Source organism: Aspergillus multicolor (assembly GCF_047715735.1).
Source record: "Aspergillus multicolor strain CBS 133.54 unplaced genomic scaffold BDW74scaffold_13, whole genome shotgun sequence".
Classification (NCBI taxonomy): domain Eukaryota; kingdom Fungi; phylum Ascomycota; class Eurotiomycetes; order Eurotiales; family Aspergillaceae; genus Aspergillus; species Aspergillus multicolor.
This window is the reverse complement of record NW_027395964.1, coordinates 415,635-442,257: the sequence shown is the minus strand read 5'-3', so window position 1 is coordinate 442,257 and position 26,623 is coordinate 415,635. Positions and strand designations below refer to the sequence as shown.

General features: G+C 50.5%; 9 protein-coding genes across 9 annotated transcripts; 6 read left to right on the top strand and 3 right to left on the bottom strand.

The window, feature by feature from the left end:
- The first annotated feature begins 42 nt into the window (after nucleotides 1-42).
- On the top strand, nucleotides 43-2,216 carry BDW74DRAFT_153726 (phosphoinositide binding protein ATG18). The gene is made up of 5 exons (XM_073724569.1): nucleotides 43-442; nucleotides 497-651; nucleotides 741-900; nucleotides 948-1,821; nucleotides 1,884-2,216. The coding sequence occupies exons 1-5, from the start codon at nucleotides 391-393 to the stop codon at nucleotides 1,930-1,932; spliced, it is 1,290 nt and encodes a 429-aa protein (XP_073583623.1). The 5' UTR covers nucleotides 43-390; the 3' UTR covers nucleotides 1,933-2,216.
- Nucleotides 2,217-2,256: 40 nt separating this feature from the next.
- BDW74DRAFT_185414 (mismatch repair ATPase MLH1) lies at nucleotides 2,257-4,678 on the bottom strand. The gene is made up of 4 exons (XM_073731036.1): nucleotides 4,589-4,678; nucleotides 4,360-4,539; nucleotides 4,042-4,308; nucleotides 2,257-3,990 (listed from the first exon to the last, which is right to left on the bottom strand). Exons 1-4 carry the CDS (start codon nucleotides 4,670-4,672, stop codon nucleotides 2,290-2,292), a joined length of 2,232 nt encoding a protein of 743 aa, XP_073583622.1. The 5' UTR covers nucleotides 4,673-4,678; the 3' UTR covers nucleotides 2,257-2,289.
- A 597-nt stretch (nucleotides 4,679-5,275) lies between these two features.
- Nucleotides 5,276-10,722, top strand: BDW74DRAFT_168079 (proteasome regulatory particle base subunit RPN1; the record flags this gene model as incomplete). Its single annotated transcript, XM_073726771.1, has 8 exons — nucleotides 5,276-5,876; nucleotides 5,934-6,182; nucleotides 6,241-7,280; nucleotides 7,726-7,879; nucleotides 7,969-8,033; nucleotides 8,097-8,261; nucleotides 8,321-10,633; nucleotides 10,687-10,722. 8 exons carry the CDS (start codon nucleotides 5,276-5,278, stop codon nucleotides 10,720-10,722), a joined length of 4,623 nt encoding a protein of 1,540 aa, XP_073583621.1.
- Nucleotides 10,723-10,846: 124 nt separating this feature from the next.
- On the top strand, nucleotides 10,847-12,547 carry BDW74DRAFT_153718 (protein kinase RIO2). The gene is made up of 3 exons (XM_073724567.1): nucleotides 10,847-11,114; nucleotides 11,195-11,339; nucleotides 11,407-12,547. The coding sequence occupies exons 1-3, from the start codon at nucleotides 11,052-11,054 to the stop codon at nucleotides 12,414-12,416; spliced, it is 1,218 nt and encodes a 405-aa protein (XP_073583620.1). The 5' UTR covers nucleotides 10,847-11,051; the 3' UTR covers nucleotides 12,417-12,547.
- Nucleotides 12,548-12,674: 127 nt separating this feature from the next.
- On the top strand, nucleotides 12,675-13,799 carry BDW74DRAFT_153717 (mitochondrial 54S ribosomal protein uL23m). Its single transcript, XM_073724566.1, has 3 exons — nucleotides 12,675-12,836; nucleotides 12,908-13,198; nucleotides 13,285-13,799. The coding sequence occupies exons 1-3, from the start codon at nucleotides 12,748-12,750 to the stop codon at nucleotides 13,520-13,522; spliced, it is 618 nt and encodes a 205-aa protein (XP_073583619.1). The 5' UTR covers nucleotides 12,675-12,747; the 3' UTR covers nucleotides 13,523-13,799.
- Nucleotides 13,790-17,227, bottom strand: BDW74DRAFT_153715 (putative LON domain serine protease). Its single transcript, XM_073724565.1, has 3 exons — nucleotides 16,423-17,227; nucleotides 14,127-16,365; nucleotides 13,790-14,075 (listed from the first exon to the last, which is right to left on the bottom strand). The coding sequence occupies exons 1-3, from the start codon at nucleotides 16,892-16,894 to the stop codon at nucleotides 13,988-13,990; spliced, it is 2,799 nt and encodes a 932-aa protein (XP_073583618.1). The 5' UTR covers nucleotides 16,895-17,227; the 3' UTR covers nucleotides 13,790-13,987.
- Nucleotides 17,228-17,621: 394 nt separating this feature from the next.
- BDW74DRAFT_168076 (porphobilinogen deaminase) lies at nucleotides 17,622-18,726 on the top strand (the record flags this gene model as incomplete). The annotated part of the gene is made up of 2 exons (XM_073726770.1): nucleotides 17,622-17,907; nucleotides 17,969-18,726. 2 exons carry the CDS (start codon nucleotides 17,622-17,624, stop codon nucleotides 18,724-18,726), a joined length of 1,044 nt encoding a protein of 347 aa, XP_073583617.1.
- A 98-nt stretch (nucleotides 18,727-18,824) lies between these two features.
- On the bottom strand, nucleotides 18,825-20,215 carry BDW74DRAFT_23281 (IGBP1/TAP42 family protein). Its single transcript, XM_073732274.1, has 3 exons — nucleotides 19,888-20,215; nucleotides 19,555-19,831; nucleotides 18,825-19,496 (listed from the first exon to the last, which is right to left on the bottom strand). The coding sequence occupies exons 1-3, from the start codon at nucleotides 20,097-20,099 to the stop codon at nucleotides 18,924-18,926; spliced, it is 1,062 nt and encodes a 353-aa protein (XP_073583616.1). The 5' UTR covers nucleotides 20,100-20,215; the 3' UTR covers nucleotides 18,825-18,923.
- A 59-nt stretch (nucleotides 20,216-20,274) lies between these two features.
- Nucleotides 20,275-26,064, top strand: BDW74DRAFT_185410 (putative RNA helicase/RNAse III; the record flags this gene model as incomplete). Its single annotated transcript, XM_073731035.1, has 16 exons — nucleotides 20,275-20,279; nucleotides 20,811-20,954; nucleotides 21,008-21,290; nucleotides 21,342-21,607; nucleotides 21,658-21,765; nucleotides 21,815-22,448; nucleotides 22,499-22,557; nucleotides 22,604-22,673; nucleotides 22,724-22,792; nucleotides 22,840-23,019; nucleotides 23,079-24,152; nucleotides 24,202-24,602; nucleotides 24,661-25,174; nucleotides 25,226-25,411; nucleotides 25,463-25,615; nucleotides 25,678-26,064. 16 exons carry the CDS (start codon nucleotides 20,275-20,277, stop codon nucleotides 25,975-25,977), a joined length of 4,446 nt encoding a protein of 1,481 aa, XP_073583615.1. The 3' UTR covers nucleotides 25,978-26,064.
- Nucleotides 26,065-26,623: the final 559 nt, after the last annotated feature.

Here is a 26,623-nt window from a genome sequence, read left to right as displayed (position 1 = left end):
GATCTTCGATCTCGCGGCCGCCATCTGCTTGACATGCTGCTGCCTTTCTTCAGTGCGTATCTTTCTTTCGGTCGCAACCTTGCATAATTTACCTCTATAAACGAAACACGCGACGTGACCAACCAGCGAGTCACGAGCAGGGGATGCGTGGCGACAATCTGCACTGAGTGACCGTTCCTGGACCCTGTGATGGGCGCTGCCGAACCCCTCCACTTAGAGCTCGAACCAAAGTCGCCCGCTTGATCACCGATCCTATGTCGCTGTCGCTTTCTTTTGCTGTATATCTTTCTGTCTTATGATAAGCGCCCGGCATCGCTACAAGAGCAGCTTCCTGTAGACCGCATCTCGAAAAACCAGTGAGTGGCTGGATCAGGACGAATCACCGGCGAGATGACGATGAACTTCGTGACGTTCAACCAGGACTATAGCTACCTGGCCGTAGGTAAGACACTCTCTGTATATCTTGTACTCTGGGACCCTGCTTGACACCCGACAGCTACCTCCAAGGGATTTCGTATATTCACCACAGATCCCTTTGCGAAGAGCTACGAGACCAAGGATGGCAACATCGCCATCATCGAGATGCTCTTCTCGACTTCTCTTGTGGCCCTGATCCTCTCACCCCGTCGTCTCCAGATCACAAATACTAAGGTGCGTAGACTCATCGGTGTACCGTAGCTACTTGAACTCGAACAACGTCATCGGTCTAGATCTGATAGTTGACTGTATCCGGCCTATAGCGGCAATCTACAATATGCGAATTGACCTTCCCAACTACCGTCCTCGCAGTGAAACTGAATCGAAAGCGGCTGGTTATTGTTCTCGAGGATCAGATATACCTCTATGACATCCAAACGATGAAATTGTTATATACGATTGAGACTTCGCCAAACCCCAATGGTAAGGTCTTTTGCGCAGTCTGATGCACCCAACCTAACCAGATACAGCACTATGCGCTCTGTCGCCGTCTTCTGAAAACTGCTATCTGGCATATCCCCTACCCCAGAAGGCAGCCCCATCGCCATTCAATCCTCCCGCTCATGCTCCGCCTGGAAATACGCATGTGTCTCCGACAAGCGGCGAGGTTCTCATATTCGACGCCTTGAAACTAGAAGCCATCAACGTGATTGAAGCTCATCGATCTCCGCTAGCATGCATTACACTCAACGGTGACGGCACTTTGATTGCGACTGCTTCGGACAAGGGAACTATCATCCGAGTGTACTCTGTACCAGATGGCAACAAGCTATATCAGTTCCGGCGCGGCTCAATACCGTCAAGAATCTTCAGCATGTCCTTTAACACGACGTCAACCCTTCTTTGCGTCTCATCATCCACGGAGACCATCCATTTGTTCAAACTATCACAAGCATCACAGCTTCAAGAAGCCTCATCAACGAATCCCTCGACTACTGGACGACCACGAAGTCTAAGCTCGCTCAGCCAATCCCCGGAGCAAGAAGGCACCGATGAGGACAATGGCTCCTCGGACTTAGCAGCCCGGAAGCATAATGGAACTTTAATGGGTATGCTGCGCCGCACATCACAAAATGTTGGCGGCGCCTTTGCAGCTAAAGTTGGTGGGTATTTACCCAAGGGTATCAATGAGATGTGGGAGCCAGCGCGCGATTTCGCCTGGATAAAGATCCCGAAGCCGAACCAGGGACAGGGGCCAAACGCAAATGCAGGCCCGTTACGGAGCGTTGTTGCGATGAGCAGTAACACGCCCCAGGTAATGGTTGTCACTAGTGACGGCAACTTTTACGTCTTCAGTATCGACCTGTCCAAGGGTGGCGAGGGGACGTTGACGAAACAATACTCGTGAGTCTTTCTATCATCGGTCATACTCATCTTGCCTATCATACTAATCTGTGTTGCGGCAGGGTCCTTGAATCAAACGACCGACTAGGATATTCAGTCGCAGATTACTAATTCTCTGATCATTCATTCATTGTCTTGATACCATTGCTCTTACCTGCGCGCCTCTTCTCTCTTTGATAACTTGCATATTGACTTCTCTGCTCTGACGTATTACGGCTGTATGTAAAATTCGACAGCGATGACTTCTTATTGTCCTTGCGTATCATCTACACTGGCATATCTTCTTTGGCGTTGGTCGTTTGAGTCTTTGAAGTTACTAACAGCTACTTGGTCTGGTCGTTGATTCTCCGCCAAATAACACAAGTAATTTGACTGAGAAATTGATCTTAAACTCTCCGAACTCTCCAGCTAGCCTCTCTGGATAGTGTCAATCGTCTATACTCTACAGCAGCAACTAGTAAGCACGACTCAACAACGCTCAAATGTCCGATACAACCCCTTCAAGTCCGCCACCTCCACAGCACCCCTAAGCAATCTTGTCGTAGCAACCAGCCTCGCCCTCAACGCCGGGAAAACTACATGCTCCAGCATCCTCGACATTTGGGCCCTCCTTTTGGTAACAAACTCATCCTCCATTTCGGCGTCCACATCATCCGAGTCCATGCCCCCCTGATTTTGATCCTGCAACCCTGGCGGTGGTGGCCTGGGCAGCTGTTCCGGCGTATAAAACGCGGCTAATTCAGACAGAAACGTGCGGAAACACTCCTGCTCGCTCGTCCAGTCTATGTACGGACCTAGCCTGAGCAAGAAACGCGGGAGTTTACCTAGACAAGGAAGATACCCCTTTAGCAAGAGCGGCAGGGTAAGCAGGTGCCCGTCGTCAGAAATATGAATGGAGAAGTACTCCGAGAGCATCTCTCTCCTATCAAGGAGCGTCTTCGCAACGAGGTCCGGGGCGTTAGCAAAGATCGAGCGCTGCTCTTCTAAGTTGCCCTGCTGCTGCTCCTGCGTGGCAGCTTCAAGTTCCCCCTCCGCCGCGATCCTCAGCAGATCAACGAGTTTCGGAGGTGGGTCTAGTCTGATCGTGCCGAAGTTGCCGAAATCCGTCAGGCCGAGCTGGTAGAAGAACTCGTTGCAGAACATGCCGTAGTCGATGAGGTAGAGTTTCACGCCGGCTTGCACGGCTGCGATGCGGCGCTGTTCGTCGACGAGGCCGACGTACGTGTGAGAGGCGATTGTTTCGGTTAAGGGTGTGTGCATGGAGTCCCGGACTTGGGCGCGGAGGGTTTTCACGGATGTTAGGGCTATTTTTAGCGGTTCGCGGTCTGTTGTTGTGTAGGTTAGGCCTTCGTCGAGGACTGTTTGGGTGGATGAGGGTTCTGCTTCTGGATCTTCGGTGGTGGTGATTGGTTGTTGGGTTGCTGGTGTGAGCATGGAGGTTATCTTGCGGACGCGCGAGTCGGTGCGGACGAGATTGTGTTCGTATAGCTTCTTTGTGGGTGCGGGTGTTTTGGGTGCCGCGTCGATGTCTTGTGCTTGGGTTGAGTGTGATGGTCCAAGGGTTTGTACGGAGGGGAGGAGTGTTTGGGTTAGGAATGTTCGGCTGGAGTCGACTTCGGCGAGTTTAGACCTGATTTCTGCGCAGATAGTATCGATGATTTCGTCTTCGTTGAGGAAGTTGACTTCTCGTTTCGTCGGATGCACGTTTACGTCTAGACGATGCGGCTCGATTTCGAGGTCGATGTAGACAAAGGGGTGGCCGCCTTTGGGAAGGAAGCTGGAATATGTCTGCTCGATGGCTCGCTTGATGGCTGTGGACTCGACTGAGCGGTGGTTGATGAAGAGGAGGATTGTGGTTCGCTTAACGTGGTAGTTTGCGTTCGTAACGAGCCCAGTGGACGAAAATCCCAGCTTCTCGTCTTTGGCGTTGAACTCGACGAGTTCGTTTGCTACTGCACTTCCGTGGATCTGGCGGATTCGATCAATTGTATTGAGGGCAACGGCCGTAGATATGCTGACGCCTGCGTCGCCATATTTTCGGCACGAAAAGGCAACGCCCGAGCAGTGCACGGCGTAGCGGCCAACTACATCCAGGATCTTAGCGTATTCTTCGCTCGCTGAACGGAACGCTCTGCGTCTGGTGGGCACGTTGTAGAACAAATCTTCGACCTGCTAAGGTTAGAAGCACATTCGCTCGAAGCATATTCAACATATACGCACTGTGATTTGTGTCCCACCACGCCCTGCAGTTGCTTTAGGGGCCGCAGGCTGCCCTGGTTTTGGAGGGACTAGCTTCCCATCGCCATAATGAGCCCTCCAAGCACAGCTTGAATCGGCCGTCTTTGTAGTGACGGTGAGATGAGCGATATGACTTATACTGGCCAAGGCCTCACCACGGAACCCATACGTGGCTATCGAGGTGAGGTCCTCAAACTCTTTAAGCTTCGAGGTTGTGAACCTCTCGCAGAGGATGGGAAGGTCGTCGCGCTGTAAAGCCAGTTAGTGAGCATGCCAAGAGCCAAGGGGAGGATATGATACATCTATCCCATGACCATTATCCGTAATCTGGAGCAGCTTGAGGCCTCCTTCCTTTACAAGAATCTCGATTGATGTTGACCCAGCATCAACGGCGTTTTCTATCAACTCTTTAAGCGCATGCATGGGAGCAACAATGATTTCTCCTGCTGCAATTTTGTTCACAACGTCTGAATCGAGTGCCTGTCCACCATATTAGTTTGCATGTCAGGAGTAAGGGGTAATGGCTTACTCGGATCTTATTAGGTTTATGAGGAACCTCATTGTCATCGATTGGGCGTTTCGTGCCCCGAGATTTGGGAACATCAACGTCCATTTCAGCTTCTATCGAGGGGGATGCCATTTTTGTAGGTTACCGTCATTCATAAGCCTTAGCCCTGCCGTCTCTGAGCAGGTTGAACGGGCGAGTAATCACCGAGCTGGAGATTTGTAGAAATGGGTTCGTGTCTTCGGAATGCCAAGCCTTGATGATATTGATGTCTTTCGGAGATAAGGGACTCCGATAAGAGTCGGAGACGGAGAATCTATATGCCGGCCATTTCAAGACGGAGTACAACCTCTCGCAAAGACCGAACTCGTGAAATGGAAACCTAAGAAAAATAAGATGGTCCCCTAGTAAGAATGACTAGAATATCTCTGCTATTCTGCTAGGATAGTGTGCGTCCATGTTAATGAAATCTGAGTTAAGACATGTCTAGGGTTAAGTATGCTGGGAGCCTGGACATACTCGAGTGGGGCCTAGGTACAGGTGGAGACCCCCAGCCCCAGAATTAAGACCAAGACTAAGGCTTCCCCGGGGCCGCCAACGATCACTGCATCCACCATCTCCTACCTAGTCCCCTACCACGTAGCGCTCCGTGATCAATGCTGCTGTGCTATCTTTGCGCTCCCTTGGAGCTGCCCTTTATATGTCTATACGATGCCATCACCCAAACGGCCTTTCCTAGTCGATGAAGAGCTTGGGAAGAAATATGAGGACCATCGACTGAAGAGCCATCCGGAACAGCGGTGGCAGCCAAAGCCATGGAAGCTTCCTCGGCGCAGGAGAGTCTTTCTTTTTCCAATAATACTCTATGTCATCTATGTATTCTTCAAGAACATGCCAACAGACGTTCCTCTTGCCAGAGATCGGCAGAAATCTAAGTTGCCGTCAACACACCATGTCATGTCTGATACACCTCTTCCGCCAGGGTTATCTCCGTCCGACCCTCCTCCGCGCGCGGAGCCTGATGTTAGGGATAAAGATGATTTGTACTACGAGGGAAAACTTCAATTTTACAACCTGGCAAGGACTCTGAAACTCTTTTCCGGCTATGGTGGGAAGAGCACTTCTAGCGCAACAGTATTCGCAGGTGCAAGCCTAGGGAGCGTGTCGGACCTGTTACTTCTCGCGTGCCGTATGGCGAATGAGAAAATAAACACTGTGCACTTCATACTTGTGGGAAGAGATGATGTTTCTATTGAGGCAATCCAACGCGTAAACGGCCTGAATCGGGAGACTTGCCCGCTTAACTGGCATGGTGAGTTATATTCCTCTGATCAACATCGTCTGTCGATGGCTACCAACCTCTAGTCAGATGCCCGAGTTGACTATGCCCGTTGGTCCACGAATAATCGCATGGAACAAGCTGTAGCGGCCGTACTGCCATACATTCAGGTTTATCTTCAACCACAGGTCCTAATCACCCAAGGAGAACCCTTGGAAGAGGAGTTCTTCTTGAGAGCCATGCGAAAAGCTCAAGAGTATGGACTGTCGCACGTTACCCTACCTCGCGCCGCAAGGGACTTAATGTGGATTGCCGCTCTTGACACCTATGCTCTTCGAAGTACGCAGTGCGCTTTCATTATGTGTTCTAATGCTTTGTACTGACCTTACCACGATAGATTGGAATAATGTACATGTCGAATTTCTCATAAACGCAGCGCCACACTCGACTGGGTCGCTTATAAGGTTAATCAAGTCCTTAGACCGGGCAGACTTTCTCGGGCTCAGTCCGAGTTTGACTATTGAACTCCCTTCGCATGCAGACCATGGCCTTTTACAATTTCTCGAAGGGATGAAATGGCTCTCTGGTATAAACAGCAGAATTAATGTGCGTCGGCGGATTCAGTTACACCAGATGAGCCCCAAGGAGGCCTCTTTACGTATGGTGGAAGCTTTCTATCCCAAGAACCCAGCTTTCTCGCACGTTCTTGTGCTCTCGCCTGATATCGAGCTAGCACCATCTTTCTTTCATTACCTGATGTATACCATGTTGAGATACAAGTACTCGACCAGTTCTACCATGCTATCTGACAAGTTGATGGGAATTTCCTTGGAACTTCCATCGTCGCCTCTGACCAACAACGAACCATCCGAACAACCTGATATTGAAAATACATCTTTTTGGGAACACAATGCGGCAAGCACACTGCCCATGTTTCTATGGCAAGCACCCAATAGCAATGCTGCGCTATACTTTGGTGATAAGTGGGTCGAGTTACATTCGTTCCTCAGTCGCCGGTTATCGGCTGAAATAGATGCCGAGCGTCAAGCGAACGGGGTCGAAAGGGTCATCTCGAAAATATACCCTGCATTCATGGAGCATCTGTTTGAGCTGCTTCGTGTCAGGGGATACTACATGCTATATCCTGCGTTTTCTGATAAAGGAAAGTTTTCCGTTGCGACGTTCCACAACGAACTATATCGAGTACCGGAAGAGTTCGACGAGGACTCTGACACAGATACTCAATCTGAAGCACTCCGTGGGTCTGCAGTGCAAGAGAGACCTTTAAGCAAGGCTTCAACCTTGATGCCTCTCCTGGACGCGTTCGCGTTGGTATTACCTGACCTCAAAACTCTACCCACAATATCATATCGTGGAGAAGAGATGTCTGGCTCGCTGGTCCGTTTAGCAACCGAAGAGTATCAGAGGGAATTCAGTGTACGCTATGGAGGCTGTGAGGGCGCGGTGAGCGACGGGACCGTAGGGGATCTGTTCTGCGAGGAATGAGCAACACATGAAATATACAATCAATCTACGGCTGATAGTAGACATGGCATACACTTCCGAACAATCTTTTCTCTTTATACCAGTAACTTCAACTTCTAACGCTTGTAGCGTTGTATACTTCCAACACGCGACACGTGACGTCAACTAGGCGTCTTCTTGGCGTAGCTTACTAAGGCGAGGAAGCTCCACTGGCGCAACCACCGAGCGGCGACGAGGCAGAGCTCTCCCATCAACAAGCTTATGAATCATTCTCTACAACATCACTGATTGTACGGAGCCATACTTACTTTTCCATCTCTCTCCAGGCTCCTGCAAACTCTACTTTTTTCTCACCCTCTTCCACCCGTTCCGCATCACTTCTCAGTTCTCCAGACAGCCGTCGAACATGGCAAAGGAAGGCGAGCGATCAGCTCCGGCCGACAAGGGCAAGGGCAAGGTTGATGATGTCAAGGACCTCGGAGGGAAGAAAGATAAGCCTGAGGAGAAGACACAAGCCAACGGGAAACAGAAGGATGACGAACCGCAGGAAGGTAGGTAGCTTCTGTGATCTTTGGTTGGGGCGTCAATCCGCTCCCATCATCAGCCGTTAATTGATTACTAACAATGTTATTTCCTGCAGAAGAGCTCAGTGAGGAAGACCAACAGTTGAAGAGCGAACTTGAGATGCTTGTTGAACGGTTACAGGTATGGTGGCAGATGCGGCCTTCTCTTCATTTTGCTGACGCTGGCCGATTTGCCGCACATTAGGAACCGGACACTTCGCTCTATGGGCCCGCTTTGGATGCCATCAAGACTTTCATCAAGACCTCTACCTCCTCCATGACCGCAGTTCCTAAGCCTTTAAAATTTCTACGACCGCATTACGATGATCTGGCGGCGCTCTACGACAAGTGGTCCGCCGGCCCGACTAAGGTGGGTGCTAAAACGTGCGATAATCGAGAGCGCAAACTGACGGTTGGGCTCTACTATAGGATTCCCTGGCAGACATGCTTTCAGTCCTTGGTATGACGTACGGAGACGAAGAAAAGCTCGAGACGCTCAAATACCGACTTCTTACCAAATCGGACGACCTCGGATCATGGGGCCACGAATACGTCAGGCATCTGGCACTGGAAATCGGCCAAGAATACCAGAACCGTTTGAATGACGAGAAGGACGTACACGATCTGGTCGGTCTGGCGGTTTCGCTTGTGCCTTATTTCCTTAGTCACAATGCGGAAGCCGATGCGGTTGATCTTATGAGCGAGCTTGAGATCATCGAGGATCTTCCCAAGTATGTTGATGAGAACACATACTCAAGAGTTTGCTTGTATATGGTCAGCATGGTTCCTCTCCTAACCTACCCTGAGGACCAATCGTTCCTTCGCACAGCACACAACATCTACGTTACATACAAGGAGCTCACTAAAGCCGTCGTGCTTGCAATCCGCCTAAACGACGTTGAACTCATCAAGAACGATCTCAAGGAGACGTCGGACCGATCCATTAAGAAACAGATGGCTTTCCTGGTTTCCAGGCAACAAATATGGCTCGACGAGCTAGGCGATGACGAGGAAGACGAAGCGTTCATGGAATGTTTGAACAATACCTCGATTCCGAAGCATTTCAAGTCTCTTGGCAAGGAGCTCAACATTCTGGATCCGATCATGCCAGAGGACATCTACAAAACTCATTTGGAAAGTAGCCGAGGAGCAGGTCTCACCAACGTCGACTCTGCCAGGCATAACCTAGCAAGCGCCTTTGTTAACGGTTTCGCGAACGCCGGCTTTGGCAATGATCAGATGATGATCGTTGAAAGCGATAAGAGCTCTTGGGTCTGGAAGACGAAGGACGATGGCATGCTCTCCACCACTGCATCCATGGGTATGCTCCTACACCGAGATGTTGACACCGGCTTGGACAAGATCGACAAATACACGTACTCTGATGAGGATCAGATCAAGGCCGGTGCTTTGTTGTCTATTGGTATACTCAACTCTGGCGTACGGCTTGATTCTGACCCGGCGTTGGCTCTGCTCTGTGATACCGAGAACTTGGAAGCGAAGAGTATTCCTATGAGGGTTGCCACGATCATGGGTCTTGGTCTAGCATACGCCGGAACCAATAAGCAGGAAATCCTTGATGCTTTGCTGCCTATTGTGGAGGACTCATCTGTCGATATGCAACTCTCTGCGATGGCGGCTGTTTCGCTCGGTCTTGTCTTTGTTGGATCATCAAATCACCAAGTCAGTGAGGCGATTGCTACCACGCTCATGGATGAGGAGCGTCACAAACAACTCAAGGACAAGTGGACTCGTTTCATGGCCCTGGGTCTGGCGCTTCTATACTTCGGTCGTCAGGAAGAAGTCGATGTGATCCTTGATATCCTCAAGGCTGTCGATCATCCAATGGCCAAGCCCACTTCAGTCCTCGCCTCCGTATGTGCTTGGGCAGGTACCGGCAGTGTCCTGAAGTTGCAGGAGCTCCTTCACATCTGCAATGACGTCATCGAGGAAAGTGACGAGAAGCAAGGAGAGGAACTTGTTCAGTCTTACGCAGTGCTTGGTCTGTCATTGATTGCCATGGGTGAAGACGTCGGACAGGATATGATTCTGCGGCAGTTCGGCCACCTCATGCATTACGGCGCCAGCAACATCCGAAAGGCGGTCCCCCTTGCTATGGGCCTTATCAGCCCCAGCAACCCTCAGATGAAGGTTTACGACACTTTGTCCAGATACAGTCACGACAATGATAACGACGTTGCCATCAACGCCATTTTCGCCATGGGTCTCACTGGTGCAGGAACGAAGAACTCGCGTCTGGCTCAACTACTGAGGCAGCTGGCCAGCTACTACCACCGCGACCAGAACTCCCTCTTCATGGTGCGTATTGCTCAAGGTCTACTGCACATGGGTAAGGGTACTATGACCCTGAACCCCTTCCACACCGATCGCCAGGTTCTGAGCCGGGTATCGGCTGCTGGCCTGCTTACTGTGCTTGTATCTTTGATTGATGCAAAGCAATTCATTCTCGCCGAACACCACTACCTTCTTTACTTCCTCATCACAGCCATGTATCCGCGCTTCCTTGTTACGCTCGACGAGGACCTCCAACCACTCCCCGTCAACGTCCGCGTCGGACAGGCTGTTGACGTTGTTGGACAAGCTGGACGCCCCAAGACCATCACTGGCTGGCAGACACAGAGCACCCCCGTGCTGCTCTCTCACGGTGAGCGAGCAGAGCTGGAGGATGAGAAGTACATCCCTCTTAGTAGCACATTGGAGGGCTTGGTTATCTTGCGCAAGGTAAGTCAATCAATCCAATTTGCCCTAAACAAGCACCGCTAACATGATTGCAGAACCCTAACTGGCAAGGGGAAGAGAGCTCTGCCTGAGCAACTGGTATTCTTCTGAATGGCATCTAGTGAGATAGATCGGACGCAACGACCAGCGTCCCTATACAGTTTAGGTCGAATGTACTCAGAGGAGTCTAATTAAAATAGACAACGTCTTCTAACGGGCATATCTGTGCTGTATCCGACTTAATGTTCCCTGTAGACTATGTTGCTGAACACGAGATAAAGGCAAGATTCCCTAAACCGGTTAGGGTATAGGGCACGTGCGATAAGAAATAATTTTGCCCCATCATATGTTCAACGACGCCTGCGATAGAAAGCAACTACAACTGGTTGGCTCCCTTAGATTCTGTTACAGAACCTGAAAAATGAAGCTTGATCCTAAGGCGATCCGTTATCTTACGTCGGAAGATTTCCGTGTGCTCGCAGCAGTATGCTATGACTTCCCTTTGCCCCGCAGTCTCGGCGAAAGATACTCGAAGATCCAGCAGCTAATCCCCGCGCGCCTCAGGTCGAACAAGGCAGCAAGAACCATGAAGTCGTCCCGACACCCTTAATTGCCCAAATCTCCGGCCTGCGAGGCGGCAGTGGCGTCAACCGTGCGATCTCAAACCTAGCAAAGACCAACCTCATCGCGAAGGTGAAGAACGCGAAGTGTATGCGCATCCCTCTTAGTCTTCTCTTTTTGCGTCGCGTTTGCCTAATATCGCTACTCCTTACCAGATGACGGTTACCGACTCACCTACGGCGGTCTTGACTACTTAGCCCTCAACGCCCACCAGAAGCAAAAATGCATCTATTCCGTCGGCAACCAGATCGGTGTCGGCAAGGAGTCGGACATCATAGTCGTTGCGAACAACCAGGGTATACAGCGGATTCTGAAAATTCATCGGCTCGGTCGTATCTCGTTCCGAACCGTCAAGACCAACCGCGACTACCTACGGAACCGGAGCACGGGATCATGGATGTACATGTCGCGACTGGCCGCCATGAAGGAGTTCGCGTTCATGAAGGCACTGCGTGAGAACGGCTTCTCGGTGCCAGAGCCCATTGCGCAGAACAGGCATACCATTGTGATGAGCTTGATCGATGCCTTCCCGCTCCGACAGATTTCGAAGGTCCCGAACCCAGCTCTTCTCTACTCCGAGTTGATGGATACGATAATGCAATTGGCGCGCTATGGTCTGATCCACGGTGACTTTAACGAGTTCAACATTCTTATCAAAGAGGAAGAGGACCCGGAGGCGAAGGGCAAGGGGCGCGAGGGCGAGGATGACGACGAGAACCTCAAGTTGACACCGGTCATTATCGATTTCCCGCAGATGGTGTCGATTGACCATGCCAATGCCGAGATGTACTTTGACCGTGATGTCAACTGTATCAAGCGCTACTTCCAGCGGAAGTTCCACTTCGTCAGTGATGTGCCTGGACCCTTCTTTGCGGACGCTAAGAAGCAGATGACCAAGAACGCTGGGAAGCGGCTTGATGTCGAAGTTGAGGCTTCTGGATTCTCGAGGAAGATGGCGCGCGAGCTTGAGAAGTACATGAAGGAAGTTGGTGTCGATGGAGATAATGGGGAGGGCAACAACGAGGGCGCTGGCGACGAAGAGGAAGAGGGCTCAGAGGACGAGGATGACTCTGATGCTCAGAGTGAAACAGACACGAAAGAGGAGGACCCAAATAGTGCTCTCGATGAGAGCTCTCAGAAACTCAAGGAGTTGCATGTGTCGTGAACGCGTCAGATGCCCACAGTTGAGCTATGGTTATGGGCTACTATTACATGATTTAATCTTAATGACCGTCATGAACAGAAATAGACTTTCTTATTCTATCAGTATCAGCCAGAATAGATAATTTGATCAGGGCGTTGAAGAGTAGAAATTAGATAAAGTGTCAGCCAATCTATACCCCGATTCCGGCAGCCGAAGCGGCCAACCACGCAATTTCAATCTGCAAAAGTTCCGCAAATCCAAAAGACCGCCGAAACCTCCCCATCACCGACGAACTCCCAATAACACCTCTCAAACATCCTCACCACCTCGAACCGGACCTAATACCGCCAAAATGGTCCGCAAGTGGTCCAAGTTCCCCAAGAAGCCCGCTGGATGGGTTTCACCCAGCGCACCACTCACCCAGCGCAAGCAGATATACCTGTACGTCTTCTCTCCAGCCCAATGAAACCAAAATACCTTTGGAGGAAGATCTAACAAGGATGCGAATACAGTCCCGACTTCACAATCGCCCTCGTCCGAACGCCCTTCCTCCCTCCCCGCTATGCCTCCTTCTATGTCCCTTTGAACTTCAACAAGCTCGATCTCCGCGACTACCTGCAGCGCCTGTACGGCGTCGGGGTCCTCAGCATCCGCAGCTACGTCGAGCAACAGAAAGTCACAAGGCTCAAGTCAATGGGGCGATACGGCTACGGCAAGCTCCGACGGCCCCGGTCGCGCAAGAGGATGACCGTTGAAATGAAGGAGCCGTTCGTTTGGCCTGAGGCGCCGGAGACTATGGAGCAGTATGCGCCCACTCCCTTTTTATTTTCCTTTCTGTGCTGGTTTAGGAATACGGTTGTGTGCTAACATGAACTTTTTTTTTGTCTAGGTGGGAGAAGGACCAGTTCTACAAGGCGGCGAAATACCAAGATAAGATCCAGCAGTCGCAGCAGCCAGATGCTCCCACGAAGCCGGATACCGATGCGCGTGAGGAGTACGAGAAGGCGGCGCAGGCTATACTCTCTGGGAAGAAGGTGTGGAGGCCTACGTGGCAGGCTCTGGGGTTGAGTTATGATCGGACGGCGTTTTCGAGGGGCGCGGGGAAGGGGTCTTCTGAGAGCTCATGAGGTTGATAGTGGGAAGCGAGCGTGGCGGTGAAGATACCGGGTACCTTTTATGGTTTGGGGGAATAGGATGGGTTTGTCCTATAGAGATCTTTTGTGGGGGGTGAGGCCCCCATGGTGTACTTCTCATGGTGTATTAACTGCCTTATCATGCCTGTATTATATTGTTTCCCAAATATGCATATTCGAGATCTATGTGGAACTGAAGAGTCGTACATCATAAGAGAATAATTAGTCATAGTCAATTCCGTTAGGAAAGCATTGGGGACCTTGGTCCAAAACAACCAGAAACAATGTGTAACTATTTAGCTACGCTATGGACAATCCTGTGGATATGCTATGATATATATAGAGGGTGGAATTGTGCAGGTGGAAATGCAAAAGAAAACTAACAAAAGAATCAAAGCTATCCATTCATGGCAGTAAGGCTAAGTGACGAGCAAAAAGACAAGACGAAATGGGTAAACATCATAGACGACTCTCGACGAAGTTCATGTGGTGCTGGCCGGGCCAGTGAGCATCGGGCCATACGTGTCGGATAGCTTCCCAAATGTGTCTAGTTCAGGTTAGTAAGGTAAAGATGGTAAGACAACGGTTGCGAACATACTTGACATATATAATCTCAAGACCGTTGCTGACTTCCTCCGGGACGTCCTTGACGTCCTTGCGGTTCTGATGCGGTAGAAGCACAGTGGTTACACCGGCCCGCAGTGCCCCAATGAGCTTCTCCTTGATACCTCCAACGGGCATCACGCGTCCACGGAGGGAGACTTCCCCCGTCATTGCGAGCTTCGGTGGGACCTCTTTTCCTGAGAATAGTGAGATGAGGCCGACGGTGTGGGCGAGACCAGCCGATGGGCCGTCCTTGGGGATGGCACCCGACGGGCAGTGCACATGCAAGCTGCGGTTTTTCATGATGTCCTCGTTAGGATCCGAGGATAAGCCGAGCTCAAAGGAGTGGGCCTTGACCCAGGTAAGAGCGACTTCGACACTTTCTTTGAGAACGTCTCCGAGTTTGCCGGTGAGTTGGACCCGGCCGTTTCCTGGCATGTCTGCGACCTCAATAAAGAGGATGCTTCCTTGTCCACCGGTTGAGTATGCGACTAGGCCGGTTACGACACCTGGGCGGCCGTGCTTCTCAGCGATTTCCTCATCGAAGCGCTCAATCCCGAGGATCTCTTCCAGGTCATCAACAGTAACGACAGGGTTGTACGACTCGGCCTTGGCACTGTCAGTTGCGTCTGCGTACTGAACGGCCTTGTACCGGCAGATCGAACCGAGTTCTCGTTCTAGGTTGCGGACACCGGATTCGCGAGTGTAGGAGGTGGTGGTCTTGTCGATAACATCGTCCGATAGAACGACTTGGGCATCCGAGAGGCCGTTCGCTCGGACTTGCTTCGGGATGAGATGTCTCTTGGCAATATGTCTCTTCTCGACAGTCGTGTAGCCAGACAGCTGGATTGTCTCCATACGATCGAGGAGAGGAGCAGGAATGGTATCCAGAGAGTTGGCCGTGGCAATAAACAGAACCTTGCTCAAGTCAATGGGGATGTTGATGTAATGGTCGACAAAGGTATGGTTTTGCTCAGGATCCAGGACTTCTAGCATCGCTGCCGAAGGGTCTCCCTGGAAATTAGCACCACCGATCTTGTCTATTTCGTCAAGCAGGAACACCGGGTTCGCAACGCCAACTTTCTTGAGACCATTGACGATTACTCCAGGCATGGCAGCGACGTATGTCCGTCGGTGACCCCTAATTTCAGCTTCGTCCCTAACACCACCAAGTGATATCCTGTGGAATTTGCGGCCCAGGGCAGTCGCAACGGACCTCGCTAGACTGGTCTTTCCGGTACCTGGAGGTCCAACAAGAAGCAGGATAGGAGATTTGTCTACCATTCGCCTAGATGTCAATGCATTCAACTTCGACTCAAGCGCAGCGCGATCCGACTCCGGGAGAGACGGGATATCCTTCTCAATGTCGCCACCAGAATTGTCCAGCTCTTTTGTTAGAGAGCTGATTTGTTGCTCAAGGTCCTGGTTTGTCGACTGCTTCAACCTCAGAACAGCAAGGTACTCGAGAAGCCTCTTCTTGATCCTTTCGAGGCCATAATGGTCGTCATCTAGTTGCCTCCGCGCTGCTTTCAACGTCTCCGAGCCGAGTCTATCCTCAGTGACCTTGGTCCATGGGATATCCGCGAGGTTTTCAAGGTACGTCCGCACTACTCCGTATTCCTGGTTCATAGGCATCATCTTCCGAAGCCGTCGCATTTCTTTGTCCGCAATCTTCTGAGCCTCGGGGCTGAGTTGAGCCTCTTTCAATCTCTGTTGCAACTCGTCGAGTTCGCTAGACTCCTTTTCATCCGCCTCATTATTCCGGCCTCCAAGCCCAGGAGGAGGTGTCCCTGGAGCGCCGGAGATGCCCCGCCTTGATAATAAGTCTCGGATTCGAGGATCAATTTGACTAATATCGAGCATTGCTCCCGGCGGAATGGTTTCTGTGGAGATCGTGGTAAACTTGACATTGCCGCGGATGTTCTGGTTCTGCTTGGTCAGGATATCAACCACTCTTTCCAATCTAGTCTTGAGGTCAAATGCTGCAAGGACACGAAGCTTGTCCTCAAGGTCAGTCTCTGCAATATCAGCCATAACATCTGCAAGCCTTCCTGCCTGCGACAGGTCAGACTTCGTTATGATCAGCTCAAATTTACGAGCAATTAGAGGTGACAAGCGCGGCCCTCCTGTATTGGGTATCAATGAGGTATACTTCAGTAGGGTGAGCAGTTCTCGGGAGAGTTGTCTTAATTGCTGGAAGAGCTCCGCGCTTTCTCTGTCGTTCGAAGGTGCTTCTATATATCACTCCATGTTAGTACCCGAGATGTAAAGACGAATGAACGTCAACCAACCATTTTCATTATAAAAAATACACTCTGCTTCGAAGAATGGGCGTTCCTTAAGCACGCGCCTAACAGTAAGGCGTTGAAGACCTTGAACTAGTAGATGCGGCTCCGAATAGGCGCGACGTTGGACTCCTATAACTTTGCCGAGGGTACCGTATCGGAAAAGGTCCTCCTTTCGCGCTTGACCGGCATCGAAAGATTCAAATTCGTCTTTCTTGTCGTCGTCAACGGCACCATTGTCAATGACATGTTGACCATCCTTGCTCAAGTAGGGTGAGCACAGAGGAACGCAGCCAAACGTGATCGAGTTGGCATCGCGCTTGGTGGCATTCGTCCGGTCAAGGAGCGAAGAAAGCAGATTGGCAAGGTCTGGACGGTTTGAGACTGGGATTCGCAAGGTCGCGCCGGGTAGCAGGACGGAGCCCTTGGGGAGCGGAACCAAAGATATCTTAGTTGCTCTTCCCCCGTTGGAGCCCATCTTGAGTTAGTTAGACTGCCCGATACGCTGTGAGCTGGTTCTTAAGGGTTGAAGATGAGCGGTGATTGTTTTGAGGTTGGAACGCGAAGGTGGAGATGAATGGGGCCCGGGGTTGGAGGCGGAGGGACCGCTTCTTATAAGGTTGTTGGCGCGAGGTTCCAGAACTCGGTGGATGAGTCTGTCGGGGATTCTGGGGAATCGTGATGATCTGAAGATAAGGCGCTTCCGAAGCCGAGGTTCGCTATGGTACGTCAATAGGCTCCCTTCTCCGCATGCCACTTCCTTGGCAGGTTGGGGTAGAAAACAATGAATTTACTCCGGAGTAGGTTCAGGAACTCATAGTCCATCAATTCCAACTTTCTTTTTACTGATGATATCTGAGTCAACCTACTCCGATGGCAAACATCTTCGAGCGGTTCGTCTGTGACCTGTCGCTCCGACGCCGGCCCGCTTCGTATCACGGATGTATTATCTCGGATTTGCCGCTTTATCGGGCGTCATGCCGCGTCACAAGGCACATGGCGCGTAATTAATTCTTAGTATGCGGGACCGTCTCCGATTTCTCAGCCCATACAATCGAGAACTCGGCTTCTTATCTTATTCTACTTTTTTCTCGGCCACTTCGCAATTCGACTGATTTCGTGGCTGTATAGCGTTTGACAGAAGCCCGAACCGCATATTTCTTTTTGACTCGCAAATCATAGAAGCTTATACCTCCATTGTCAACATGGCCACTCAAGCCCCGCCTCCCTCCGCCGACCCCGCGTCTCAAAGGATCTTCACAATCGGCACGCGCAAGTCGAAGCTCGCCCTTTTACAGACAGATCTTGTCCTTGCGGCCCTCAGGGAACGATTCCCCGATTATAACTTCAAGATCCACTCGCGCGAAACTGCCGGTGACCAAAACACAACAATTGCTCTCAAGGACTTCACCACCAAAAACTTATGGACACAAGAGCTCGAGGAGCTTCTAGAAGCTGGATCTGTTGACCTTATTGTCCATTCGCTGAAAGGTATACCCTCCGCTTCAGATTGACATGCGCCATACGAGGCTAATCATCCAATTTACTCTAGATGTTCCGACCCTACTCCCCTCCTCCTGCACCCTTGGCCCCATGATGAAGCGGGAAGACTCAAGAGATGTCCTGGTTATCAAGAAAGGCCTGCCCAACATGAGTCTGGCTGAAATGCCGGCGGGCTCCGTCGTTGGAACGTCTTCCATCCGCCGCACCGCCCAACTCGCTCGTAAATACCCGCACCTGAAGGTAATGGACGTTCGTGGCAACATCGGCACTCGACTTGCTAAACTGGACGCGGAGGATAGCCCATACACATGTCTTATCCTTGCTGCTGCCGGCTTATTACGTCTGGAACTTGGAGACCGCATCTACCAGTACTTGGACTCGAAGAACGCGGGAATGCTGTATGCCGTTGGCCAGGGTGCATTGGGCATTGAAATCCGCAAGGGCGACAAGGTCATGGAGGATATGTTGAAGACTGTTGGTCACGACGAGACAACGTTTGCTTGTCTGGCTGAGAGGAGTCTCCTGCGGACTCTGGAAGGTGGTTGCAGCGCTCCGCTAGGTGTTGAAACTGAATGGATCCAGGACGCCGATGGCTCATCGAAGTTGAGAATGAGGTCCGTCGTGGTGAGCGTTGATGGTAGCGAGCAAGCTGAGATCGAGGTTGATGGGGCTGTTGACTCACCTCAGTCGGCTGAGGAGTTTGGTGTCACGGTAGCCAAAGCATTGGTCGAGAAGGGAGCCGGAAAGATTCTCGCGGAAATCCAGCAAAACAAGCAACTCAAGGTCCCCGTTTCCGAGTCGACCTAGAATTTTGTCTAGGAAAAGGAGTTGCGGGTCTCTCCTTTGCCTGGCTCTTGAATTGGGTACTTCTTGTTATATTGGACATATAAGGGCTAGGTTTTTGACCCTACATAAGCCCTCGCCTGCATACTGTATGTATGGAATTTGTGCATAAATCATGGAACATACTATGACAATGTAGATGTCTCATATTCCAAGTCGTATCAGCCTCTATTCAACGTATTCCCGGCACCTCTAGGGTTTGCTTCCTTGAATTCATCCCACTCTCTCGCTTTCATCGTCTCCTCATCGGCCTTGTCCAGATCATCTTCGTCAATCTCTACAGGCTCTGGCTCACCTCCCTTGAGCACATTACCCTGTCTATGTTCTTCCGCCAGATACTCTTCAATCGTCATAGTGGGTAGGTTATGCCCTGAACGGAAAACACCGTCGCGGAGCTGCGTGCGACGGTCGAGGAGTGTGAAAGGTTGTAAAGGCTTTCCCTCCTTACTCAATATCGGTCCATTCTTCCCTCCCTGAAGCAGCTGAGATATCGACGGGTCCAAGCGTTCTGAGTAATCTTCATCCTTGCCCTTGGCTCTTCCCCGTGCGTCGATTGGATGCGGGGGTTCAGGCCTGGGCGGCATCTTCCGGATCATGGACAGCATGAAAAGCTCCTGAGCTAAAAGGTCCAGCGACTGGAAGGTCTGATGTGTATATAAATTGATCTCGGCGATGTAAAGTTGCCGTACGTCGTCATCATCGCTCTGCAACTTCTTCTGATTTTCGGTATAATACTTGGGAGCAATGTAAGCCAGACCGTCAATATATCGTCCGAATATTTGGCATGCCAACCTCAAGTTTCTGTTTCAGCTCCTTCTCCTCCCTAAACCTTGTTATCTTCACGTCTCGGCGGGTGGCGGCATCGTTCGTTTGCGTTAGCGAAAACGAGGACGGGTTTGCGACGTATCGTTCGTAGAGCTTTTTGTCTTTCTGGTTCAGGAGATCGTAGTCTTCGAGACGTGCTAGGTATCTCTCGTATTGGCTTAGCGCTCGTTGTAACGTGGCTTCGCGATCTGAGCTGTATGATCTTTGGAGAAGTTCGGCGATGTGATATTCAACGGTTAGGTACCTATCGCAGGGAAAGGATTAGATTCAGCGATTTTGACGAGGAAACAGCTGCAGTACTGTAGATCCCCTGTAGAAATATCCTCAAGAAGCTCATTCGAGCTGAACATGGATAGCGCGCCTACAAGCCGCTGGCATTCTTCGAACTTCGCTATCGTCGCATTGACATCGCTGCGGTAGGTGTCGGAGTTGGTATCGGGGCGGGTTTCGAGTGCTGTCTTCTCTCGCTTCGCGTCGGTGAAGACGGATCGCAGGGTTTGAGGTTGTTCCATTATAAAATTTGGCGTTGAGAAAGATTGAAGAGGTCTGGACAAAGTAGAAATCAAGCTCGGAGCTCCCCCTCGGACGACAATCCAGATACCATCGGCGGCCACGAGTTTAATTTCCAGACTGCCCCGCATTCCCCGCCACTCTATATAAACGATGTCAACACTCTTCAAATGTTCCATGTGGTGATTGCCTACCTAGGTAAACTGTTTTGGCATGTTATATCGGACAGAAACTGTTTGCCAGACCTTGGCTTAAAGATGCTATTGCTATACTATGGTGCACGAAGTATGTGTAGGGTAAAATCTGGTTGTCCTGGAAATATATATTTGCGTGGAGGAGAAAATTGTAGCCCGTTCGAGTAGGAAGTTGATAGAAAAAGACTCGATAGCGTTTGTTTCACTGTTTGCTGCACCTAGCCTAAGCCTTTCCTTCAAGTCTGTGGAAGCTTTCTGTTACTCCTACATCCCTCATTCTTTCCGTCTCATTTAACACTCCTCTACCCTCATGTGTTTGTAGGCCTCAAAAGACAAATTCAACACCAGTTTAGCCCTGCTGGGCCATTGCGGAAGCTCTCACTTACAATTGACTGCCGACACATCAGTGTCGCATACAACATGGGAGACGCTTCGTCTGCTGCTGCTTCCTCATCATTGGTGAGTCCGTCCTCACCTCCACGCTATCAGGGGAAACACAAGCCTAGATGGTACTCAGAGTATCTCACTAACAACATCACCTAAGACGAGCCCGACTGAGAACAAAGAACACTTCTCGTCCGACGAGTCTGAGATCGAAACCATCGCGCCGGCCCAGGATGTCTTGCATCGCAAGCAGGCCCAGAAAGCGCACTTTGAGGCACTGTCAGTAGCCAACTGTTATGAGTGCTAATGCTTGAAGGCTAACATGTCGCTAGCCTCGCAAACCGTGCCGTTACCTGTGATGAGAATGTCGAACCCCCCGAAGAGGCTCAAAAATCCACGGCTCGGCTGTTCTCCAAAGGCCAGCAGCAAGGCAACCTGGATCCTCGAGAGTACCAAATAGAGTTATTCGAGCGAGCAAAGGCCGAGAATACCATCGCCGTTCTAGCCACAGGAGCCGGAAAGACATTGATAGCAGTGCTTTTACTCAAGTACACTATTGAAAAAGAACTCAACAACCGTGCAAATGGAGAACCACAACGAATATCATTCTTTCTGGTTTGTGATATGCATTACGGTACGACTGGACGACGCTGATGTGGACGACAGGTCGATAGCGTCACCCTTTCCTACCAGCAAGCGGGAGTCTTGCGGAACAATCTCGATACAAGCGTTGGCCACTTATTTGGAGCTCTTGGAGCTGATCTTTGGAACCGTCAAACCTGGAAGGAGTTTTTCCAGAAGTACATGGTCATTGTTTGTACAGCGGAAATTCTACATCAGTGCCTACTCCACGCCCACGTTAGGATGGACCAAATTAACCTTCTCATATTCGATGAAGCCCATCATACCAAGAAGGATCACGTCTATGCTAGGTTTGACCCTTGTTATGAGGACCGTGGCTCATGTGCTTACAAAGCTGTAGAATTATTCGGGATTCGTATCTCTTGACGGAATTATCGAAACGCCCAAGGATTTTTGGCATGACAGCATCCCCCATCGACACGAAAGGCGATGTTGCGGAGGGTGCTATGTATGCTGCGGCCTCCTGAGCTCTGAACTGGCTAGCTAACCCTTTGCAGGAACTTGGAGCAGTATCTAGACAGCAAGATCGCCACGGCATCTCAGTTATGCCAGCTACATCAGTTCGTCAAGCGTCCCACTGAGGAAGTTTGGACCCATGATAGACTTGACCGTCCTTTCGGGACAAAGCTCTACAATCTGATGGAAAGTCGGTATGGTGACATTGAGGACCTGAAGCCCGTCTTTCGGTTTGCGTGGCAGGCAAGCTCGGATCTGGGACGATGGTGCTCCGATGGTGTTTGGAAACAAATATTTTCAGCAAAAGTGCTACCGAAACTCCAAGGAAAATCAAGACAAGAAATGTCCCGATTACAGGATGCCAACGAGATTACTAATGGCCATACACTCAGCAGTCCGGATGAGCCGGGCCAGTTGAGCGATAAGGTCCAGGTTCTCAGACGGCAACTTAGAGAGCATTACCAGAGGGACCCAGATACAAAATGCATCGTCTTCACCAAGATGCGCTACACTGCCTTGATGTTACTAGAACTCTTCACCGTTTTGGATATCCCATATCTAAGACCTGGCTTGCTGATTGGCGCCCGGACTGATGATCTGACTGGAGCAAATATATCTTTCCGGCAGCAGTTTCTAGCCCTAATTAGGTTCAGTACTGGAGAGATTAACTGCCTAGTAAGTGCTTTGCCGGGCCCTTGCAGTAACACCTTTGTGACCAGGAGCAGTTCGCCACTTCGGTAGCCGAAGAAGGTCTCGATATCGCTGATTGTAACCTGGTTGTACGGTGGGTCAAGCGTTACCAGCTCCGCTGGAAGATGCTAACTGTATAGGTTTGACCTGTTTGATACAATGATTCAGTATGTCCAAAGTCGTGGCCGTGCTAGACAGGCCTATTCCACAGTAAGTTTTTGAATGAATGTACAAAAACTGTGTCTCTAACAAGCCCTAAGTATGCAAATATCATTGAGAAGGACAACGAAGTCCAGCGGCAGCGCCTTATTGAGGTACAGGAAGCAGAAGTATGTTTCTCTTAATTACGCTAAGCGGACAGTCACTGATTATCCAGCACATTATGCAAACCTTCTGCGAGACTCTTCCGAAAGATCGAATCTTAGAGGGAAACGACGGTTCGATGGGATCATCATACATGACAGAAGAAGAGAGAGCGTATACTATAAAAAGCTCAGGAGCAAGACTGACCCATCACTCTGCTCTGGCCGTGCTTGCACGGTATGCGAGTTCTCTGGTAAGTGTTCTGCCTGCGAATAATACCTTTCATATCATTGATGATGCTGTACTATGTAGCAATATGAAGGAGACATGACTGGTCAGGTTACTTATGCGGTACTTCCAAGCAACAATTCATATATTTGCGAGGTGATACTACCGGAGCGTTCCCCTATTAGAAGTGTTACCGGCGCCCCGGCCATGAACAAGTCAACCGCAAAACGATCCGCGGCCTTTGACGCTTGTGTCATGCTTAGGAAACACAAGCTTCTTGATGATCAATTCAATTCCGTCTATCACAAGCGATTACCGGCTATGAGGAATGCTAGGCTAGCTATCACTTGCAAGAAGACGAATGAGTACGACATGCTGCAAAAGCCAGCTTTGTGGGCTGAAGGCCGTGGTACCACGCCGGACATCCTCTACGCGACGGTAATAACATTCAAGCCCACCAGACCACTTGCTCGGCAACTTTCAAGCATGATTCTGTTGACTCGAGCGAGACTGCCGAAACTTCCAGGTTTCTCCATATATCTCGAGGACGATGACGTGGAAACTATAGTTGTGACTATTCCCGTGGACAAGCATGGCACATTCTCAACCGAGCAGCTTAGTACTCTCACTCGGTTTACTCTCCGGATCTTCCAAGATGTGTTCCAGAAGGTCTATACCCAAGAACCAGAAAATATGCCATATTGGCTTGTTCCTGCAAATACAGAAACTGCTTTAGGGGCCGAAGTTGACCCAACAGCTTGTATCGACTGGGACACTGTCACCTTGGGGAACGACACTGACCAGCTAAACTTCCCAGACGATACGGATCCAGAAGCCCTCTGCAATCTTTTTGTGTATGATCCATGGGATGGCCGTTGTCGGTACTTCACTCTATCTGTGGAGAAGAGCTTGAAACCTTCGGATCCTCCGCCACCTTCCGTGCCCCGTCGTCGGCATATGAACGATATCATGAACTACTGCATAAGCTTGTCGAAGAATTCACGGGCGAATTTCCTCTCAAAGTGCAATTGGGATCAACCCGTTCTCCGAGCGGAGTTGGTTCGCCTTCGACGGAACCTGCTGGATACAATGACGGACCAAGAAAAGGAAACGGAGACCGCGTGCTTTGTCTGCTTGGAGCCTCTCAAGATCTCTCCTGTATGTTACTGAAGGGCTCACCACTTTTGGCTACTGACAGTTTTGTAAGATCCCTGCTTCTGTCGCCGCATCCTGCCTCGCTTTCCCTGCTGTCGTCACCCGGCTCGACGGTTACTTGATTACCTTGGACGCTTGCAAAGAGCTAGATCTTGTCGTGACGCCTGAGCTCGCGTTAGAGGCATTTACGAAGGACTCGGATAATACTCTGGAGCACCGTGCTCAGCAAATCCAGTTTCAGCGAGGCATGGGAAAGAACTATGAACGTCTCGAGTTCTTAGGCGATTGCTTTTTGAAAATGGCAACGTCAATCTCATTGTTTGCGCAGAACCCTAACAACGACGAATTTGACTTTCATGTCAAGCGTATGTGCTTGATCTGCAACAAGAACCTCTTCAACACCGCAATAAAGAAGGAGATTTATCGGTACATTCGCAGCCAAGGATTCTCGAGGTACGTGAACATTTGAGTCTCAAATGTACTACACCCACTGATCATGATTCTACCATAGACATACTTGGTACCCAGAGGGACTTTCCTTGACTAAAGGTAAAGACCACAGCAAGAAGCTTATTAAAACAGCCAAGCACCACCTCGCGGAAAAGACAATCGCAGATGTATGTGAGGCATTGATAGGCGCTTCGCTCCTTTCTGGTGGACCCGATCATCGGTTTGATATGGCTGTTAAAGCTGTGACTTTACTGGTCGACAACGAAGACCACAAAGCTTCATACTGGAAAGAGTACATCTCAGTCTACAGCCTTCCTCCATACCAGATTGAGGCCGCAACTGGCTCTGAGAAGGAACTTGCCAAAACAGTTGAAGCGAAACTTGGCTATCACTTCAATTACCCAAAGCTTCTGCACTCCGCATGCACTCACCCTTCCTACCCTTCGGCTTGGGCAACTGTCCCCTGTTACCAGCGGCTGGAGTTCCTGGGCGATTCATTGCTTGATATGGTCTGTGTGGAAGACCTGTTCGCTCGCTATCCTGACCGGGATCCGCAGTGGCTCACGGAGCACAAGGTAACTTTTTTTTCCCGGAAACCGTTAAAACGCTAGCTGACATGGGTACAGATGGCCATGGTATCAAACAAGTTTCTAGGAGCCCTTTCCGTCAAACTCCGACTTCACAAACACCTTCGCTTCTTCAGCACCCCTTTGATGTCCCGAATCACCAGATACGCCGAAGAAATCGAGGCTGCCGTCCTGGAGAATGAGGACTCGGTCGATTACTGGACTGGCACCACTGATCCGCCCAAGGTAAACTATCCATCCATACCCTGAGTGTCCGACGATTAACGGCGACGATAGTGCTTGCCAGACATGGTAGAAGCCTACATTGGCGCCATCTTCGTCGACTCGAACTTCAATTTCACCGTGGTTGAAGAGTTCTATCACCGCCACGTAAAACCCTTCTTCTACGATATGGCTATCTACGATACCTTTGCCAACAAGCACCCTACAGTAAGCATTGGGACCTATTTCTCACCGAGGAGACCAGCAAGAGCTAACGCTAACCCAACTAGACTTTTCTACACAACCGCCTGACGAACGAGTACGGTTGCACAGACTACTGCCTCAAAGCAGGCGAGATTCCCAGCGTCGACGGCGAGCCTCCCCGCGTTCTAGCAGCAGTCATGATCCACAATACCGTGATCGCCGAGGGCCTTGCCTCGTCAGGCCGTTATGCCAAGGTCAAGGCGAGCGAAAAGGCGTTGGATGTGCTGGGGAAGATTGGGCCCGCTGAGTTCAAGGAGAAGTTCAAGTGTAATTGTCGGGAGGTTGAGAATCCGCCTGAGTCGGCCGACCTTGGAACGGCGATTTGAGATTAGGATGACAATGCTGCTTTATGGGTCTGCGGAAGCACTTGGCCATTGGTAACAACTAGGGCCTGAGTCAATCCGGTTTGTTACTCTCCAAGTTAGAAATCCAATCGGGTACCATTTTCGTTACGATTCGTGGATTGGTTAGGTAATTTCAGTGTGGTCCTAAAATAGGGACTCCGGTAGACAGTGATCAGCGTCCCCACCAGCATTCGCGAATATGGTTCGCTACTGCAGGCAAGAATGATTGCCTTTGCTGTAAGATGAGTATATGGAGTCATGTGCCGCATCTAGCCCTAATCTACAAGCCCAGCTTCGAGCTTGACGGCCACCAGCCACATGGGGTCGTAGTCGGCGTAGGTCTGATCCCAAGGATCATTGTAGCAGAAGCATGTCATTCGGGCTCTCTCCTGGAGCATTTCGTCCGATGGATAAACGCCTGTAGCAATCTACCCCTGAATATTTGCCCCTTATCCAACCCGGTCTGTGCCTGCAAGTCTTCCTTGTCTTGTTCGCTTGGATATGGGTGATCTAGTCGGGCATAGGACCAAGATCGTAGCACTTTGACTGCTCTTGCTGGCAGCTGCCAGGTTTTCTTTGTTCTTGGCAGGCTGCTGCATTGGAAGAAAGTTTTAACTTTGATGAAGTT

Bases quoted from the DNA above. Each gene is read 5' to 3' on its own strand.
- BDW74DRAFT_153726 (XM_073724569.1), top strand. From the start codon at position 391: ATGACGATGAACTTCGTGACGTTCAACCAGGACTATAGCTACCTGGCC. The intron at 901-947 runs GTAAGGTCTTTT...AACCAGATACAG, and splicing joins GACTTCGCCAAACCCCAATG to CACTATGCGCTCTGTCGCCG. The intron at 1,822-1,883 runs GTGAGTCTTTCT...GTGTTGCGGCAG, and splicing joins ACGTTGACGAAACAATACTC to GGTCCTTGAATCAAACGACC.
- BDW74DRAFT_185414 (XM_073731036.1), bottom strand. From the start codon at position 4,672: ATGGACGTTGATGTTCCCAAATCTCGGGGCACGAAACGCCCAATCGAT. The intron at 4,540-4,588 runs GTAAGCCATTAC...TATGGTGGACAG, and splicing joins ATAAACCTAATAAGATCCGA to GCACTCGATTCAGACGTTGT. The intron at 3,991-4,041 runs GTGCGTATATGT...TAACCTTAGCAG, and splicing joins GTGGTGGGACACAAATCACA to GTCGAAGATTTGTTCTACAA.
- BDW74DRAFT_153718 (XM_073724567.1), top strand. From the start codon at position 11,052: ATGAAGCTTGATCCTAAGGCGATCCGTTATCTTACGTCGGAAGATTTC. The intron at 11,115-11,194 runs GTATGCTATGAC...CGCGCGCCTCAG, and splicing joins ATTTCCGTGTGCTCGCAGCA to GTCGAACAAGGCAGCAAGAA. The intron at 11,340-11,406 runs GTATGCGCATCC...ACTCCTTACCAG, and splicing joins GAAGGTGAAGAACGCGAAGT to ATGACGGTTACCGACTCACC.
- BDW74DRAFT_153717 (XM_073724566.1), top strand. From the start codon at position 12,748: ATGGTCCGCAAGTGGTCCAAGTTCCCCAAGAAGCCCGCTGGATGGGTT. The intron at 12,837-12,907 runs GTACGTCTTCTC...ATGCGAATACAG, and splicing joins CAGCGCAAGCAGATATACCT to TCCCGACTTCACAATCGCCC. The intron at 13,199-13,284 runs GTATGCGCCCAC...TTTTTTGTCTAG, and splicing joins GCGCCGGAGACTATGGAGCA to GTGGGAGAAGGACCAGTTCT.
- BDW74DRAFT_153715 (XM_073724565.1), bottom strand. From the start codon at position 16,894: ATGGGCTCCAACGGGGGAAGAGCAACTAAGATATCTTTGGTTCCGCTC. The intron at 16,366-16,422 runs GTTGGTTGACGT...AGTGATATATAG, and splicing joins TATTTTTTATAATGAAAATG to AAGCACCTTCGAACGACAGA. The intron at 14,076-14,126 runs GTATGTTCGCAA...AACCTGAACTAG, and splicing joins CTTGAGATTATATATGTCAA to ACACATTTGGGAAGCTATCC.
- BDW74DRAFT_23281 (XM_073732274.1), bottom strand. From the start codon at position 20,099: ATGGAACAACCTCAAACCCTGCGATCCGTCTTCACCGACGCGAAGCGA. The intron at 19,832-19,887 runs GTACTGCAGCTG...TCCCTGCGATAG, and splicing joins ATTTCTACAGGGGATCTACA to GTACCTAACCGTTGAATATC. The intron at 19,497-19,554 runs GTTGGCATGCCA...ATTGCTCCCAAG, and splicing joins AGCTGAAACAGAAACTTGAG to TATTATACCGAAAATCAGAA.